Source organism: Loa loa, assembly GCF_000183805.2.
Source record: "Loa loa unplaced genomic scaffold supercont3.18, whole genome shotgun sequence".
In the NCBI taxonomy this organism is placed as follows: domain Eukaryota; kingdom Metazoa; phylum Nematoda; class Chromadorea; order Rhabditida; family Onchocercidae; genus Loa; species Loa loa.
The window spans coordinates 338,516-359,386 of NW_018108198.1; the positions used below are offsets into that span (position 1 = coordinate 338,516).

Consider the following 20,871-nt stretch of genomic DNA (forward strand, 5'->3'; position numbering starts at 1 on the left):
CGTGGTTAGGATGAATTACATAGACTTTTAATTAAATGATAGTCTTTCAAGATGGAAAAAAAAATGAAAGAATCTAAGTTTAGATTGTGCTAGACTAAATCTTTAAGGATTATAAAAGGTGGGTTGAATCACAAAATCAATTACGTATGTCGCACCAGAAAACAAAATTTATAGTTTTAAATTGGAAGTTTTCAGTCCAAAGAAAATTCAAAATTCAACACCATAAAATTTGCAGATGAAGGAGTGTTCGTGATGACAGTTACAGCCACAGATTATGATGATCCACGCACGGATAATGCCCGACTCGAGTACAGCATTGTGGTAAATAAAGAAATTGATGGTGAACCTGTTTTCCGGATTGTTCCAAGTAATGGAAAAATTTATGCCATGGTAATTCCCATCCTTTCTTCCTCTCGCTAATAACTACTGAAGATAGTTTACTCATTTTTCGTGACAAATTTAAAAAATTAACTGTGTGAATGAATACTTTTCAAATCAAGCGAAAACTGGATCGTGAATTGCCGTCAGAAAAACAATTTGTTATCGAAGTTCGGGCTATTGATAAAGGGACACCATCACTTGAAGGTAAATTTATAGATAATTTCAACTCGATTTGTTAGAAAAGCATTTGAAGCAGTTATTCGTTATCTTATTATCTCATCACTTTTAATCTTTCAATCAATATATCGCACAAACTTATCGTTGCATTTTCGTCATCGAATACATCTCATTAGTTAATTATAGAATGATCTGCTTACTGTAAGTTCAATTTTTTGATTGAGTTGACAAAGACATTTTCCCTCATTTAAGGGACAGGAAATGTAACAATTCGAGTGATGGATGTGAACGATAATGAGCCGTACTTCGAAAAAACATTATATGTTGGATCGGTCGTCGAAACTGCATCAGTTGGTTCAGCGGTTATTAGTATATCAGCCTTGGATAAGGATACCGAAGCAAGGTAAGCATATTTTTAAGCCTAGCAATAGAAGATAATTAGGAAAATTATGGTTAGAAAAAATTATGATTTTTTTTTTACTTTAATATTAATATGGTTATTTTCAACCAATGATCCAGGAGCACTAAAATTTGGACCGTGAAGGCTATCAAAAATTATGTTCCTTCTTTTTTATATTATAGCGTTACTATAAGTTTACTAATACGTTGAAACTTTTGCTTAAAATGCATTTTCAAACTAACAATTTATTATTCTTGAACCTTTGGTCCATGCTGTAAATAAACAAGCCAAAGTGGTCTCTGTTGAGAAACAGATGTTCGAGATTTTTTTTCTCTGTTTGAGATTTTTTAATTAATTATTGAGAGAAAGATTTTTTTTTTCAGTGATAACATTTTTTCTTATGAGCTAGTGGATGAACATCAGTATTTTTATATGACAACGGAAACTGGCTCAAGTAGTACAAGCGTTGGAGTTCTTCGAGTTAAAAAGGTTGTTTTCTTTAAAGTTAGCCAAGCAATCAGCGAATATCATGCTTCAATTTAAATTCCAAAGTGTTATGAAACTTTTCATTGATAAAATTTCGGCTGTTATGAAATTTCAAAAGTTGCAGTTGAGTTTGAACCATGATGATGAATTTTCATCTCTTTCCAGATTTAATTTTTGACTTTGCGATCAACCTGCTCGTATTAATGATCATTGGTAAAGTACTATTGGTAAAGTACGTAACTTTTTCGAAGTTTTTTCAGCTTCACTCCGGAAAGTAATTTGTTATCCGGTTTCTCGCAAACTTCGCTTTTCTTCACTTCATCCAAATTGTTGACTCATTTCCTTGTGAATGATACTTAATTTCTAATTTACACTCTACATTCTCTCTGTTTTTGAGCTCTGATAATATTAAAATCAATAATCACTAGATTAATGGTTTTCGAAGTACGCGATGATTCTTTCAATACTTCTTTTTCCATATCTTTCATTCTCATTTTTCTAATCCCGTCTTAATCCTAAAGATTTTGAGTATTCATCTTTCTGAAGAAAATAATTATTGGTATTTGCCAAAGAAAAGTAAAGAACTAGTCATTAACTATAACTTATCTTCTGAAGGATTGTAAACTATTGTCTCGTTTTCTACTTTTCAGAGAAAACTTTGTAGAAATACCAGTTTTTGCCTCATCCGATTACCACGAACTTTTGATAGTTTCCATATAAATGACGGCTTTTCTTGCTGATTTCTGCCTCTTCTTCTTAACTTTTTGTAAGTGTAAATCCTTGAGAATAGAATGTCCTTCTTACTACCACTTTTCTTCCTTCATGGATTCTTATTCTTGAAATTCAAAAATCTATCGCATCGCAGTCATTTCACCATAACCATCCTTACCATCTTTAGTCCTCATCATTCCATCCATATTCATTAATTCTACGAATATGCATAAAATCCTCGGATAGATCCTTGAAGGTTTTGTGGATTCTCTTAAGTAAAGGCAGCCGTACGGATTGCTAAATTTGATGGTTGGATGAAATAAGAAGCAAGAGATGTTCAAGCCTAAATCATTGAATGGTTCCTGCTAAGTTAGGCGATAGAGATGGACTGAGCTAGTTCAGATATGAATTTTCTTTTGACCAGAGATTCCAGGAACTTACAAAGTCCATTTATTGATTCCCTCAAAAAATTATGTGGGATGTAAACAGAATCAGACCTCTGTTTTCAGAATTCAATTAATTATTATTTGTAAAAAATAAGGAATTTTTGAAATATACTTAATTCCAGCTAGCAAAGCCATGGCTTTATCAATTTTTCATCAGTTTTTAAGGAGTAGCAATTAGCATTATTATGAAAGAAATGCTTTTTTCTTTCATCCACATTAATAAGTAGTTTGCGTAATCTTAAGCTATTTGAGTAAGAAGCATTTTATCCAATAAATATGCCGCTGTTCAAATGATCTTCACTTAATGGAGGCGAAGATTGAATGCGTTAATGCCTCCCATATCTAAAGGCAGAATGTTCCCTTGGTGACCATGCATCTTGTTTAATAACTATAACAGCTTTGGCTTTAACATGTGTATCCATATAATGTGGCTCATGGTTATGGCACTACTGTCGTGCAGTCCAGACTAGAAATGGGGCTTATAGTCTCTCTGCAAGCCATTCCTGGATATTTGCTTAAATTTTTGCTTTCTTCTAAACTATTTTTTTCAAGTTCCTAAACTACTTTTTTTTCACTGTGAAAACGACCAGTAGTGGTAGTGAAATACGCCATTACGTCTTACCTTACCCTACAGGTAGCACGAAGTTTTGAATAACTTACCTTGACTCTCTCTGACTCTCAGAATTTCCATATTCGTATCCAGAAGACTGGATTGATTTGCTGAAATAATTTTTCAACTTAATGTAACTTGTCTCTTAATTTTTAGCTACACTTGAAACTATAAACGTCATCACAGAAACAGGAACCGGAATCCTTTTTTACCACTGAAAATTGACATTTATTTTGTTTTATCCGGTGTTCCTTTTCCAGGCAAAGGCTTTGTAGCATACTAACAACTTCGCAATAACTATCTTTTCTTTTCCCTTTTTCTCTATCTTAGTTCCAACCAAAATTTCTTTCCACCAGTTATTTATTTCATTCTTACGACAATCAGAAAAGATTTGTTTTATTTTCTAAAGCTAAACTATATGATATAACACATTTCCTATCATTACAATTAAATTGCGATCTGTCAGATGAAAAAAATTTTACTTTTTTTGAGACAAAGCTTGGCTCTTTCTGCAATTATATTTGAGTAATACAAATTGAACAAAAATTTGCTGTCATTTTTTATTGTCCCCATCCTTTCTGAAGTGGTAACTTCTCGATAATAGGCCATATTCTGCATCAAAATGCGCAGAATTGTGAGTAGAAAACTTTTGATAATACTTGCAGTGAACAATACAATGACAAGATGACATTCATTGCGCCAGCACGAACATATCCCATTTCTCCTCTCCTCGATCCCTTCATTTAACCGATTCTTCTTTTCTGAGAAGTGATTCTGGACTTCTTCAATATCCAGCGTATAGCAAACAATCCCTTGCTGTAAATACTTTAACATGCTAACCTTTTTGATATTCAATAAGCCTGGTATACTAATTGCTATCCTGTCTTAGTGGTCGTTAATTAATGGACGAGTCGAACTATCTTTCCTCCTTTCTCCTTTCCCATCCGTCCTCCACCAATTAGAGGCATCATTCATTAACATTCATCTTCATCGGATCCTTAAACTTGACAATTATCCAAATAGATTTAAACTCATCAAAAGGGTCTACGGGCTAGATGAAGTCATGAAATAAGGAACCAAATTCTTGTCACTTCTTGAAACTCACTAACAAAGCTGTTATCTTGCTTTATCAGTAATAAGCACTGCGTGGAATTGAAAAGTCCTGATCTCCCGAAAGCGAAAAGTGAACCAAATTTGAGAACGACGAGCGATTTTTGAGAGAACAAGAACGGCAAACGATTTTGGGAAGTCCACATGAAATCACACAAGTCCGTTTATTATTCAATTTGCAGTTGTAAAGAAAGTTTCGGAGGAAAACTGAAAATAGACTAATCCTTATACTGAGTCGCGATTTAAATCCAAATGTCCTTTGCAAATGTCACATCAGTTACACATAGTTAAAGATAGTAACTTGAGAAAAATGAAGCATTTCGTTGTTGCTTTCGCCTTGGAAGAAGGTTTTTGGTGTCATCCAAATCTGAAACTTTATATGCAAATGTTCGAAATAGAAGGATCATCAGTTGGAAAGTGTTTGAAAAATATCCTCCTGAAAATTTCCTTCCAGTTGATTTCTGATACTTGTGATGGATGAGAAAGGGAGAATATTTTCATATAGTTGAATATGTATATACATTAATTTTACAAAATCTCTGCATTATTTTCCATCACTTGCCTTAATTGGTAGGACGATAGTTCGAGGGTAAGGTCAACCACTCGTAATAATTTGATAATTGTCGCGACATATTCTAGTGCTATTGACATGCGTCGCCTGTAAGATGTCCATTAATGCCCACACTTTGTTGATCTTTTCATGCATACCATAAAAAGGTCAAAAGTAGTCATTTTGTAGAATGGTTTTGTGAATTACTGTGAAGTACATATCTATTGTGCTTTGACTCTATTCCGAATGCCCACTCAATCCTAAGCCTAACAACAATGATTATGGAAAGATGAAAATATACTTTAGTTTATATCATTTTGTGAAGGGAGATATAAATATTCCGAGGTTTTTTTCTGGTATTTTCATGATGAAAAGTGCAGCAGAGAGTGGTGTTGATAAAAACGTTTCATAAAACGTTAATCAATGTCGTGAACCTGAGGACATTCGCAGTGGGAAGGTGAATAGAATGTCTCATTCATCTTACCTAAGCTTCTGCTAATTAATTATAGGAACTTTAAGGGAAGAAGTATAAAACTAAAAAGTCTGAATTGTCTTCACATAATCTACGATCACTTTTTTGAAATGATTATTAATGCAAATGGCTTTGTCGTAAATGCGGGACAAGTAACTGTAATTTATTCGCAGTTGACCTTGAATTTACCAGAGCCATTGTGATGAAATTTCATTTTGGAACTTAATTGCTTGAAATTCCTTTGTTCCTATTATCTTTTCATATTTAATTATTATTTCGTTCTTAGTATTCTGAAGTTTATTCGGCAACTAATTTAAATTTTATCCTCTTCTACATAGTGTCGAAAATTTACAAGTTGAACTTTAATGATTACCAGGTGTTTTATATTTAACTTACTGTGTAACTTCCTGTTTTTGAGCTCTTAAGTTGCTTTCTTTTAAACTGATTCCATAAATTTTTTTTTTGACACTATGACACTTTCAAAACTTTCAAAATCGCACACAGTGATATAAACAAATGATTGTGTTTACTAACTTAACCTTCAGAATCCTAATTTCACTTCATTGATCTTTCGAAGTAGAAATATAAAGCGTTTCGCCGTTTACATATTGTGAGATTTGACATCACTGAGCTTTATTATTGTAGCTCAGCCTTGTCATATCGAAATTTTAAATGTCAAAGATGTCATCTTAAGCATTTGTGGTATCTGATATCATCTGACTTTTCAAGCTATTCGTCTTTAACATGCATGTATTTGCTCTAAACCGAAGTTAAAGGACTTTTATAAGCTGAAATGTATATTTCTTCTTCCTTTCCAGTCACTTTGAACTTATGAGGGACATCGCTCAGAAGGTGTAAAGGTCACGGAACTTTTAAAAATTCCCTTAATATTCCACAGAATATATGCATTGACGATGGTATCGATTTTTATACACCCTTTAAATTTCTCCGAATCTGCTCGTCCAATGGTTTAGAAGCGAAAGCCGCTTTGCTAACCCTTTGCCCTATTTTTTTGTTTACTTGGGTCACCACCTTTCTCTTTGCAGCTCTTCCTCATTATCCCAACTAAAGTGTCTTCGTATCCAATAGTTCATCCGCTACTGCTCTTTGTTGCAGTCATTGGCAATTTTGTTATTTCTCGTCAAATAGTAACATTCGGGCAAGTAAGATTATTCATTACTGCCAATTTGTCTCCTGTCCACAGTATTCTTTTACCTTATTTTTCACACTTTTGACATTCATCTGATCCGTTCATTCTCTTGTCATCCATCTCTTCTTTTTTTTAAAGTGTATTTTTACCTTCCTAACGCAGAATCACAAGTTTTACTCTAATCATTCTCGATAGATTTCAACACAACTATTCGAGCATGAAGAATTTGTCCAATTTCAATTCTTTTCCACTGGTGATATTCTATTGGAAAGAGAAGTCCTTTCAAAGTCAGGTTCGTCACCTATCACAACAGTACCAAAGATGAAATTCTCCCGACCCTCTTTATCCCATAACTTTGTGCTGAAGGCCTTTAAGCTAATTTGTATGCAAATTTGTTTCAGAGTGAGTGGTCCATAGGCATCACTTTCTCTTGGAAATGAGACATTCAGCAGTCACCTTCTATTTGTATTATAATTCATTCCATCTTCGGCGCTTTTATTTACTCCATCCCAGTCGCCATCTCTCCACACTGACATCCCACAGTTACTTTGTTTACTTATGTTATTTGGACGATGATGGCTTGGAGAGTACACAGAAGTAACCCTCATTGCTTCTCTCTCTTTCCTTGCGCATTTTGATAAGTAATCAGAAATGAAATCACTGATTGCTTTTTAAAAATCTCTGATTTAAAATTCCCTTTTTTGTGAAGTTTGGGAAGCTAGAACTAATTTAGATGAATTACTGCTTCTTGCTAAATTTTTTCTTTTTTTTAAATTTGAATACAGAGAGGACCATCGAGATTTTATTTTATTTACTGCGAAGTGTTACCTAATGGTGAGACGATTGCATTCTGTAAAAAAACAAAACGTTGATTTGATGAAAGAAACTCACGAGTTAATCAATGGTTTTCTGTAGTCAGTGTTGGTGATTTAAGTTGTTGTCGCACCCAATAAATGTTCGTCAATTGAAATTTTAGCAAAAAAAAAAAAAAAAGAAGTCGTAGAATTAGTTACTTTTTCTGGTGAAGATTGAATAAAACGATTAGATTTTTCATTTTTAGGAACAAAATTTTCTTTCATCTTTCGAAAAAGAAAAAACGAACTATCCCTTGGGTGTTTATCTTGATATTTGTTCGTAATAATGACGAATTCTCTCAGCTAGGCCAAATAACCGGTTTTCCATCCTTCTTGTCCATTTGTATTGCCCTACCCTATCCTCTTTCTTTATATTTTAAGGACTTCTCCTCAGTTCTTCCCTTTTTTCCCTTCATGGCATTTTTCATCAATTTGTTGAAGTTTGCATCATTTCATAAATTGGATTATCAACAGAACCGTAATCGGCATATTTCAGAAAAATCGGCGCTTCACACATATTGCGCAAGTTATCGCATCCGTCACTAATGAATGTGCTTTATCTTAATGTCATAGGAACCAATATATAATAGTTGTCCAAAGAAATAATTAGCAATAAGATGGAGTGTAAAAAGATAATGACATGCAGTACTCTTTGCCTTCCCACTGAAGTGTCCATCTGGACACTTTCTTAAAACTATGCTTCATCAAATACTCCCTTTTCCATCACTTTACTGCTACTTCCCTTGCTAAGTAGTCGCATTTAAATTTGCATAAATATTCATTACCATCAAAGCATTGGGTACCTTAATGGGAGCTAAAAGCAATGATTATGCTATTATAATTATCATTGCTTAAATAATTAATTATATGTCATTGTAAATCAAATCTCTATTTGAGGTTAGTTTTACCCTCAACTACTTATTACATTCAAATTGAAATGCGGAAGAGGCTTGTGACTAGAAAAAAAGAGAAAAGGACAGAGAAGATGGTTTCCAAATTAAGTCTTTCCTGATTAATAGTATTAGAAATTTAGCTGTTATATTGATCTATTGTTATATATGAAATAGTATTTGTATTTGGCTTTTCTACTTTTTGGAATTAGAACACAGATATTTGCGGAACTTTCAATCCTAACTTCCCAAGTCACTTCTGAGTTTGCTTATTCCGGAATTATTGTTCAGTATTCATAATGATAAGATTTAAATTGCATATCTTTTGCTGCAAAAACGTTTCATGTGCCTTTTTGGGATGATTGTTGTTAGAATAGAAACTTCCTAAATGGTTAGTTATACAAATGATGAAAATTGCACGTCCTATAAATGCTTTGCGCTTCATTTATAACATGATTTGCTGGATTTTCATTGAGAAATCGTACCATTTAAAGTCAAAATTACAAATCAAAGATTATTTTTGCATAAAATTCACTGCTGTACACAACTAAAATCATGGGAAAAGTGTCGGTGCGCCCAAATATGCATATATGAATATAGTTAATATTTATCTGATCATTTGAAAAGTTAAATGGAGTGCACTCTGCTATCAAAATCTTCGGATTAAACTTTTCCGTTGGTTTAAATTGGAACGCTGGAGAATGGTAGCAGTACTCCCTATGCATTGGTGGAAAAATTTCCTGACTTTTATTCCAAAATCAGCTTTTACTCCTTTTACTCCAATTCAAACATGCATATTTTGGACATTCTGAAATTATTCCTTTCTGCAACACATGACTAAAATTCGGTCCTTTTTAAATTCTTTCAAGTTCAGTGGAATTAATATCTCGAAAAACAATGGCAAAAAAAAAGAATTAGAAACGGAAAGACAGGAGTGCTTAAAACTTGAAATATTATAATTAACTCTTTAGTTTGAGATAGAGCCTTGAAGCGAGCATTCCGCATCCTTCCTGAATTAAGTCTCTGGTCTGAGATATTCTGCACTCTTTGGCTTGTCTCAAAAAAAAAAGAACTTTCATCTTTACCACTGTATCTTATGATTTTTAATGGTTATAAACTAAGTGACCTTTCGCAGGCAAATTACTTTTGCTTTTTATTCATCCTCACTTCAGCACGCTTGAACAATCATTGCACTTGCATCATCTCGTTCGCTTTTCTCTAATATCTTTGAGTAGATATCTGCGACATTCTGCTGGATAATACATAGATAACAAACTGTCATTCAAAAAAAAAAGTGATTTCTAGGCTTCATCCATAGAATTAGCATGTGTTCGAATTGAGAGTTAGCATTTTAAGTCTCTTCGCTTCTGTCATTATCTGTCATCTAGGTATCGTTGGATTATGCGGAAGGTTCGATGAATCCTCCCTTCCTGTCTTCCAAATAAACAGGCGATCTTTGGCATCGTCTCTGTCTCTCATTTAAAAATATTTCTTGCATTCGAAGTTATTCAAAACATCGCTGCAATAAATGTTGGATCAGATTTAAGGGATGATTGCTTGAGTGACCCAAGTGATGTCATTAAATTGACACAAGAGCGGAGACTTCCAAGCAAGTTGCTTATGTGCATGTAGTTTAGAGCAGTGAAGACATTTGTAAGATCAGTTTTGGCAATCTTAAAAGCCTAACTACGATTTCTTTCTTCCTACCCATATAACTAGTTGCCATTTCTGATGATCCTACGTTAACTGCAAAAAATCATCACTTCTAATGTTGTTAGGCCGACTAAATGAAGCCTCTGGGACATCTTAGCCTCAGTATTCTCTAACAATTGTTAACTTTACACGTATGTAATAACCAACTTAGGATCAATGGGAGTAGAGCATCTCTTAACTGCATATCTATTCCATTACACATTTCTCTTCATTCAGAAAATGTCACAGTGGGTGGCAGCGATGGATGTCCTTGGAACCGATGGCATGCATAAAACTACGGGAGAGAAATCAATGTGAACTGTGAATGTGTATGTTGTTTGGGTTGTACCTGGAAATAAATGTGTGAGTAAGGAAGAAAAGAAATCCATGCACATCCTTTGACTAGGAGAGAGCGGATCAACCGATGTGTATGATTGGCCAACTCCCCCAACAATCTTGAGGACTAACCTTCCATGACCTTTCTTCTAACTGCCTCAATCGCGTACCTATTTATATGGATCGATGTTTTGAACTCATTCTAGCCTTCGTTATCCTTTGATTTTTGTTTTCAGCCGGATCACTGTTTTTTCCCGCATAGTTTTTACATATCTTCTCTCGAGAGTAGATACATAAATCTGAACAGTTGATTAAACATTAGATTTTTCTTTCAGAAGGACTTCCAATTGATGGTGTCTGCTGTCTCGAGCCTTGTCAGCAAATCTCTAGATGTTAAGTTTTATTAATCTTTGGCCAAAAGAACGGAGCAAAGTAGTCCACTATCTTTGCATGTCATGTTTTTCCAGATTTTCTGTCGCTTTAGTTTAAAATGTTATTAATACTCAAGTATTTACACAAATCCCATTTAATAATTTCCGAAATACAAAATGTAATCGCTGCTTCAATTTTCCTCTTATCCTGTCTCCCATCTCCTTGTCCTATTTCTCGAGAGAAAAGAGTCGAGAAGAAGATATTGCCGAAAACCGTCTGTTTACAGTTCAATATTCGTTCATCGGCAGTGCAGTGATATTTATGTTGTTCCATGATCCCAAGCTACTACTCACTTTGTACTATATAAAATGATAATTTTCTTAATTCTTTTTCTGGCCATACTCTTTTCGAATTAAAAGTATCATCTTTGACATATAATCTTTATTTTTGGATAAAAGGATCTATTTTGAAAAGTGTCGAATTTACTGCATGTTGATGTTAACGCTTGAACAGAATACAAACTGCTTATTTTAGATAGGTAAAGGAAGCAAAAAAATAAAATAAAATAAAACTTTTTTAACAAGCTTTTTAAAATTGATAATTTTCAAGTAGCAATCTTCGATGGGCTTAGTTTGAGCGTTATGGAAATCGCAGTGAGCAAACTATTAAATTAGGCGAAGATAATGCCAAACTTTTAGTACAAGATGTCCTCAAATTTGAATTAAGGAAAGAATACATAAAAGGGAGAATAAGTTTACTTGTCATCTCTGAGGTGCACATTTAACGGTCCTGTTATAATATCATTATTTTATTACTAATGCAAACGACCGAATGAGGACAATAAGGCTAGCACTCGAAAATGATAGTTCTACGCGAACGACCTTGGCTGGATGGTAGCTTGCTGTATTCATTATTATGGAATATAAACCTTTACTAAGTTGCATTACGAGATCGGTCACTTTATTCGAAGACAAAATTTTTAAGCTCGAATGAATATGATAATCGTAACTTTGAAAAATTGTTGTTGGATTAGGTGTAGGAAAAGCGAAGATGTCGGATAGCTATTTGCGAAGTTCGATGGCATCCGAGCAATATAAATCTTTATGTCTTCTGCCATTTCGAAAGAATTCTGTTAATAAATGACTCATGCATTCTTTTTATTTGCTATTGTGCTTCCTCGTTGACCTTAATGACTTCTGTTAAAATCTATAACATTCTCATACTTTACGCTATTCATTTTTATGAATCATCATATTGTCAGTGATGTGCTTGATTTCATTGTTTAAAAATTCATGAACATAGCACGAATATTTGAAACTTAATATTTCATTTTATATTGTTCATTGCAAGTATGAGGGAAATATTTCGAATTCTCAACTATGAATAGTTGTCCTGAAATTCGAACCGGTAGCTTATCATCATACTCTTTTTCATTTGGATACCATTATTGAATTTGAATGCAATGCTGTATTAAATCCCTAAAGGAAAAAGATATTAATCATCCAAAGTTCTTTTTCGTGTATCCATCGAATAACTTCTGAGCAGTTCGAAAAGAATCACATCTGAGTTTCATATTTCCACTTGAGTGAATGATTCTCATAATTTTAGAATTGCGCAGACAATTACATCCACTATTACCACACTCAATGTCCATTTGATCAAATTGAGGACATGATGATAATTATGGACCTGTTTCTCGCATCATTTGCTTCACGTTTTCACTCTTCATTTTTGTATTCCTGAAAGACCTTTTCCTTTAAAATTCTTCCATACTGGATTTAAAATGCATTTATCGACTAAGAAATTTGGAACGAATCATTCTCCCTTAACAATATTTTAGTAAAATTAAAAACTAATTGCTATTCTATTTTGTAATTGATACTACAATGGCACTATCATTAACACATTCTACCATTGGTATTGTTTGAAATTATTGACTAAATGCTTCAAATGTAATGAATTTTTGGCAAAATTTGCTGCATTTTTCATAAAATACATAACTGTCTGAAAGATTTCTCACTTAATTACCTGCAGATTTATTCACAGCATCCCATTATGTATTTGTGTTTATATGGTACTTAGCTGCAGATACTCTTACTGATACTTAGCTGGTGGTGATCGAAGTAACAATTGATTATTATAGAGGTAGGAATAACCTTAGTATGAAGTTTTCTTTAACTCTTCAATCTGATTTATTCTACCATTTTTTAAAGGAAATAACAAAAAAGGTTGACCAGACCGACGGTGTTATTTTTTTTTACCATAGGATGCTTAATTTAACAAAAAATTTTACTAAATGAATGAGATGTGGGAAATTGACTGATATCAATTTCTTATCAGAATCCATGTGAATGATGTTTTTACCTTTCAATTTAATCAAATATTTCGTCCTTTTTTACCTTTCCTTTTGTGCTTTAAATCACATTCGTTCAAATTTGGTTGTAAAGAGATTTATTGAAAGGAAAGATTTGCATATAACGTGTTAGCACCTCTGAGGAAAACTAATCACTGCTGGATTTAAAGGATTTTTGACATTTCAAGCTAGTTTTGTGGGTCTCTTTTGTCGTCACCAACCATCATCGCTCATTTATATCTTGAATAGTTATGGTTTTCTTCTAATGATCAGTTGGTAGAGACGCATCGAGGAAATCCTTGAAAGATAGCTGCAATGATCATTACTTTAAATGTCATTGCTATTTCTTTTTCTCCATCGTAATTTCATTTATTATCGAGGGCGGCGAATGATTTTAGTGATGGCGGTGTTGCCGTGTGATTCATGCTGTGTCCTTGTCGACTAAAATTTATTTTGCATTTTGTTGTTCGATATTTAAGATTGTCTGTAATTGAATCGTTTTTGGAAAAAAGATTCTTTTTTTATCTGTTTTAGAATATATGCTTGGCTGGCCATAATGATGCTGTCAAATTCAGAAAGTCGGCGCTTCTTTGTAGACAATTTTTAGATCTATCTGCTAATTGTATTAGTAAATGTTGAGTTTTGCAAATGAGAGAGTGGCATTTATTATTTTTCCCCTCAAGTAAGAATTACTTCTCCAATCCTTTCTGCAGTACCAATCATATAAGTGCAGAATAATGAGGGAAATTTTGCAATATTTATATGAGAATTCCTCCTGAAATACTTAATGAGTTGTTCTTGAGTAGGTTTGGAGTGCCATCTTCGGACACCGAGGACAAAAACAATGAGTACGAGGTAAGTTTGGATTTGACAAAGAAATTTCTGCAGTTATTTCATTTCTAATAATATAATTTAACTGAAAATGTTGCCAACAGATAGATGTCACTACCATCTTTTGTCGTTTATTTAGCGGAGAATTTGTGTTTCATTTCGTAACTTTTGCTGATTACCATTTTCAATCACTACCAGTCTCGATAGTATGAATAATCATTTCTCACTTTTACCGTTTCTTTTGAAAATATGATAACATTTGATGACCATTTTTGATAACTATTAATGACGACTATATCATTTTGAAATTCATCTGTTCAAAAATCATCAAGTTTTTGGAATGATTAAATTCAAGCGCCAGTTTGAAAAGATTTTGAATCTATATTTTGATTCCAAATTATCTATGCAGGAATCAGTAGATAATTACTACCAGGTAAAATTAAGCGGATAAAATTTAAATAGTTAATTAGAGATTTTGAAGTAATCGCTTCAAACTGGAAACTTTCTCCAAAACAGTGCCTTGTGTTATTTTAGCCTCTAAAATCTCACATTTGCAATCACTACAGCACTTTCCTTAACATACTGGAAAGAATAAAAAGAGAAGAAGTTTATCGATCATTCCATTTACAAGGACGCCTTTATCCACTTTGTCTCTCTTTCATCATCAATAAAATTGGTTTATCGAGTAGAAATTTCTCACTCTTTTAAAAAAATCATTTCACTCACTTCAAAATATTTCCATGACAGGAAAAAGAATTTCTTCTGATTGTTTTTTGCCTCCTTTATTACTGAAATCATCAAGCTTTTCCTTATTTCTCATTTTTTAGTTTTTTTTTTTTTTTTTTTTTGCATTACCCTCCATTAGTATCTTTCAATTCCTTCTTCTTTCTTCCGGTTGTATTTCCTGTGTTTCCGTATTTCAACAATATATCTTACTAGTTCCAAGCCTGCGACGGCCAGTGAGATTCCAAAACGGTACTCCGGCAAATTTGACGAATGATGTGAATGGCAGGTATTATATCAGCCGATTTTGTCTAATTAATATACAACTAATCGGTCTGCTATCTTTTTTTCCCAATTATTTGTTCATTATTGATAGAATGAGTGGTGACAAGTGGCTGATGGCAAGGAACCTATCAATTCGATTTGGCACAAATATTCCTTGTTGATTTTTTAGGCGGAAATAGAGCAAAGTAGCCCAGCGCCTCTTTTCTTTCCATTATTTTTTATACGAATTTCCCTACTTCGTTCTCATTTTTCTGCTTATTTATTCATTAAAAGGAATATAAAAAAATTGAAGAGAAAGGATTTCGAGAGTTATCACATCAATTGAATATTTTTAGTTCTTTTATTCAAATTCGATTCTCTCTCTCTCTCCTTCTCTCTCTCTTCCTCTTTCTGCGTTATTTTTTGCCCGAATCTTTACAGATCATTAAATCTTAGTTATTTGCAAACAATTTTTCAGGAATTCGTGAGCTATCTTTTAAAAAAAAGTATACAAAAAGAAGTAAGTTGCAAAGGATGAGCATTTTTTCGCAAGAGCCTCATTCACATTTGTTCAGAAAAATGCGGAAGGTGTCACTGAGTCGGCTGGACTTCTCGAAAGGTCAAGAGCTATTTGTTTACTGAGAAAGAAATCATCTCGTCCTTGAGACTAACGTTTTCTATCAGGTTCACAAGGCATAATTTTATCAAGATGCTGTTCACTTTCATGAAATTCATTTGGAACGGAAAAAAAAATGCAGTAGTTCATGCGTTATGTGGTGGTCATCGTTCTAAAACTAGAACCGATCAAGTATAAGGACAAAGAAGATTTCTGTAAATATTCCTTAAATGATAATTTCAGTTCTCTGATATCATATCATGGAAGTGAGCATTAGCATGTAACGCTTCAATTTTTTAGTGCTGGCATCTATTTTGATAAACTGAATTTGACTTTATCGCAGAAATTGGCTAGAAATAACGACATTTTTTCCAAAATTCCTTTTAAAAGAATCTTTCAAATTTAACGGATTCTAGTTTTTTTTTTCATTTTTTCTTCGTTTATTTGGCTATGCTTAATGTTTAGAATGAAAGTTATACCTTAGAATTCAAAAGTCTTACCTTAGCGAGCACTCACATTGGTCTTACTTTACTATTCAAATTATACTTTAAGTTTCACGTTCTGCCTTGAGTATTCACTTCTTAGTTTAGGGTTCCTCTCTCTCTCTCTCCTCTTTCCTGTCTTTTCTAAATTTCGACATAAATGTATTTGTAAAAAAAGTGGGCCTCTCCAACATCCCGCTACACTCCCATTCATATCCTCGCATTTGTCCTCATTCTCTTTTCTCTCTCTCCATTAACCTGTTGAGGTATACATCCAAACCAAAGAACAGAGATACAGACGAAGCAGCTGTCCACTCCCTGACCACTCCACTTAGACCAGAACCCGTGCGGCATTGTGCATTTCATGCTTGTACCATCGTTCACTTCAAGCATCTTTTGATGGCTCCCAATATTTTGAGAGGTCTCTTGTTCGTCTGTATTCTCGGACTAGGAAATGCAGATTAATAGTAGACACGACATCATGCGGAAGTTTTTTCCCATCATCTTGCATATTTCCATCAATTTTCAGTATTTGATTTAATTTCACTTTATCTATGATTGTCTTACGAAATTTCAATTCTATCTTTATCTTTTAAAATTTAACTACCAGTTTTCGCTAGGGTTTCAAGATATTGTTAGCAAGGAGTTTGATTGATAATTTGTGTTATAATTCTGGAAACTGATATCGTTAGCATACTCACGGATGCCCTTTGACCTACTAAGGTTTTCGCCATTTCTGATTCGGGAAAAAATGCATTTTTTCCAACAATCCATTACTGTATTATGTCTATCCTATTCACAGATTAGCCAGTATTGGATTGGATGTAGTGACTCAGGTTCCTTTCAGGGTGAAATGATAAATCGTTTCTTTGATAGTCGGTTACACAAAAACTCCTGCATCGTCCAAACGATAAATTGCTGAGATAAATAATTTCATCTCACTAATACAAATACCTTTGAAGCACTCAGTGCTTTTATCTCGACGAAACGACCTTTGTGCTTGCCGATATGTGACAGAAAGAGAGCAAAGGATTCGCTTTTCCGTTAATTTCAAACAACTACAAATCCGGTAAACAGTTGTGGAGATTATGGAATAGTTCTAATGACCAGGCTTGATAGGTGCTTAAATGTGACAAATTTCTCTTCTCTGGCTCATTTATGATCGTTGTTTGCGGATTTTTCTTTTCATCATTTACGACTTTCCGCTTTTTCCATGGTGAAGTATTGTTTGCGGATTTTTCTTTTCATCATTTACGACTTTCCACTTTTTCCATCGTGAAGTAATGCGATGAAATTAATTTCATCACGTTGATTCGATTAATGAATTACCTTTAGACTGTTCATCAGCTGTGATTAGCCTTCGAATTTTATGCTAAATCTGTCTTTTCACAGAAAAATTCGAAATTCGGAAAGTGACCTTTTAGAGAAGATTTATTGTGTTCACAAGTTGGCACCGATCACTTAATGTTTCTATTCCTTAAAAAGAATGAAGAAAAGTCCCTCAATATCTCAATATAATTTTTGAACTTTCAACTCCCATAAATTGCAACTGACTGTCTTCTGTGGCAATCCTTCATTTCATCTTATTTTTGGACGATAATTTATGGAAAATTCAAAATTTCTACATCATTTTGAAAAGAAAAAAGTGTTATTACATATTGCAAATTTGCCAGAGGAGAGATGAAATTTGCAGTATTCTCCTTATGCCATTTTTTTTTCTTATTTCATATTTTAAGGATGGTATTATAGGCGGAACCATAAATTTTGCAAATCTCTTACGGCACTTATATTAGCATTTCTGCTTCTACACCAATATCTTTTAGCCATATTACACTTGCTTGTTGAATGGATGATGTACTTTGAAGTTTCAAATAATTTCATCCATTTTATTAATTTATCTTGAGTGTTTCAGGACACGAAACTATTATTTCTTTTCTGTTTATTTGCCGACGATACATAAGATAAAGTAAAATGGGATAGGACAGTTAAAAATAAGAAATATAAAGGAAATAGTTTCTCCGTTTTCTTTTTCTTACCAAAGTTTTCCTTTCGTTTACAGTTTTTTTCAATTTCTTCTCACAGATTTTTTTTTTCTGAAATATTCATTCCAAGTCACTCTCTGTAAATAGTCCTTAAAACACTGTGGTATGTGATCAATGGGTTGGAAATTTCCTATAACTCCTGCTACATTCATATGGCGCTTTTTTTATCGGAGTACATGAACTGATCGATCGGTAATGGGTTTGGTTTTATTGTAACGATAGGGCGAGGAGAACGCATCGCATTGCTACTATCATCATCACAAAAGATTTTAGTTTTTTCTACAGATACGTATTTAAGTGAAAAACTTTTCCCAAATTTTTGATTCAAAATTTAATGATTTCACACAAGTGATCCGTGAAATGATTAATTTTTATACAACATTTCATCATCTGAACTATTCACTAATTCCTCTTCTTATTCTTCCGGCATTAAGGCCAATTGGCATTCAAATTTTTTCTTAAAGTTTTTTTTTTCTTTTCATCTCGAACATTTTATGGATCTATCGCAGAAAAAGATATTACTTTCAATGACATGCTCAAAACTGTCATTGTACTTCCACTTTTTTTTTCATTCAAGTTTTGATATTGGCCATAGAAGATAAGGAATGGGAAAAATAACAATAAGGGGAAACTATGAATAAGATTTGAATATTAAGGCCGATGGGTCGTCTCTCAGTTTTTTCTCGCAGGATACTTCTAACTTCGATGTCATAGTAATCGTTTTCCTGTCAGAGGGGGGGACAATCGATTAAGAAAAACAATATAAAAAAAGTTGGCAGAAATATATAAAAGAGAATTCCTGTTTAATTTTGCTTATACAGGAAAGCTAGTTGATAGATTTACAGTTATCATGAAAATAGCGCATAATACTTTTCAAGGTAATAGAATACGTAAAAATTGTTTGGCATCCAACACTGCATATACATGTGTCCCCGTTAATTATCCTCATTTTTCAATTTCACCTTGTTGCTATGATTGTTATCGATAGCGGGCGGTAATTTGTCATTTTATTGAATTGAAAATTGTGGGGAACACCTTTGTCTGAAATCCAATGAAATTTTTCTTGCATCTTAAAAATTTATTTTTTCTTCTTCACTTCCTCCTTCTATCTTAGTTCTATTTTTACGCCACTTACTTCCTCAATTTGCAAAAACTGTTAATTCACTTGTTCTCATTTCTTCTATTCCTAATCCTTTCCATATACTTCGAGAATTTTTGTTCTGAATAGCAATTTGTCAACCAGCCATTGCATGAAACTGGTAGTAATATATATGGACTTGTCCTGATTATAATTACTTCAGTAATTTGCATAAAAATAAGAATTACTGTAGTGAAAATCTGAAATCGGCATTTAATTTTCTGTTTTGGAAACATCTACCAGCAATCCAACAGATGAGTTCAAGAGAGATTATTCGATTGCTAGCGTCGCATGTACCGTTTGAGAGATTGATAACCAGTTTATCGGGAATGTTACTGTTGCAAATATGTTGTTTATTAAGTTGCGCGGATTCATTATTTTTAATAGTAATAGTTACTTTAACGAAAGGTTATATTAAAATTTACATAGTTTTATTGATGGAAGAGAAAACGTATAGTTTCCTTTTTATTCCGAATTGGACAAGAGGCAGGGTGATATGAAGAAATGATGCGAAAAGTTGATGGAAGAATCCCGTGCTGCAATTACGGCATATCTATATCAAAGTCTGGTCAGGACAGTTATGTTGGAATGGTGTGGAGTGAACAGAGAGAATTGTTAGTTTGGAATCCTGAACAATCTTGCAAGCTGTACTAGTTCTGTTGATGATAAACGATCCTAGTAGTTATCAGTGATTTTTGATGCATGGCGAATGATTAAATATAACTATAGCGCCAGTTAGTCTTCTTTTTAGTCTTACTGATCGTTAAAATTTTCCCTTTTCAATGATTTGCATCCAAAACTTCCCACAACTTTTGCTTTCATTTCCTTTTTTTATTTCTTTTCTATCTCAGAAATGAAATCTCTTAGGAAATCGTCCTTTCGAAAAGCAATTTTAGAGCACAACAAATTAATTTTCACTTTTACCAAACGATTTTTGTTTTCACTCGAAATATAAATCTTTTCCTAAATATACTTTTTCAGTTCATTTTTTCACCACTGCAAATGCTTTTCCCTAATTTCAATGTTATTCATCAAAGGACATTCTCTCTTTATTTTTGAAAATTATTTCGTATTGATGGAGTAACGTTTCTCTCTCCGTAAGTGTTGGGATCAAAATATTATCAACTCTTATCACGGACTACTTGTTTTCCTGCATTCTTATTTGCTATGAAACTTCAGTTTCTTGACAAGGTCAGTACTAATCACATCTCTTATCATTTTTTCTAGGTAAGGTTATGTTGCATGAATAAGCTAGAGGTCAAACTGGATGCTGTAGTTCCTTCACTTTCTGTGTTTTGAATCCAGCTTCTCACTTGCTTCAGTCTTACCTACTTCTCTTTTCTATTCTTGTTTACATTTATACTGGTCAGCTATTGATTGACGATTCAATGATTCATCAGCTAAATGTTCTTTTATCAGATATTTGTTATGTAAACTGAAGGGTAATATCGACCGCCACTTCGTTATCACATAACATTTTACGTTCGTTCTTCACAACTCACAAGCGTCTCTAATTATTTCGTCGTCTTTCATAATTAATTCTTTTTCAGGATTTATACAAACATTTGAACTTTTGGAAAATTCGGAAGAACCTGATGAAGAGAGTTTATGTTAGGGTTATTTCACTGCCATGTTAAAACCACATTAGTCTTTCTTCACTTCAGGATTTTCCTCTTCCTCGTTATCAGTCACACTGTCTCTTTCCGATTTCTCCTTCACTGCTTTGTCATCATCAAAGTGCCTACATCAACAGCACCTGTTTGAACTATTTCCAATATACTAATA

The 20,871-nt window shown here is 33.4% G+C and overlaps 1 protein-coding gene across 1 annotated transcript in view; it reads left to right on the forward strand.

The window, feature by feature from the left end:
- LOAG_16773 (CBR-HMR-1 protein) overlaps positions 1-20,871 on the forward strand; it is a gene marked incomplete at its 5' end in the record, with an annotated part of 44,368 nt that overhangs the window by 10,319 nt on the left and 13,178 nt on the right. Inside the window, 5 exons of the mRNA XM_020449428.1 lie at positions 108-118; positions 236-390; positions 501-585; positions 811-961; positions 1,342-1,447. Coding sequence (XP_020307055.1) covers positions 108-118; positions 236-390; positions 501-585; positions 811-961; positions 1,342-1,447 — 508 coding nt within the window. The remainder of the gene's footprint in view (positions 1-107; positions 119-235; positions 391-500; positions 586-810; positions 962-1,341; positions 1,448-20,871) is intronic.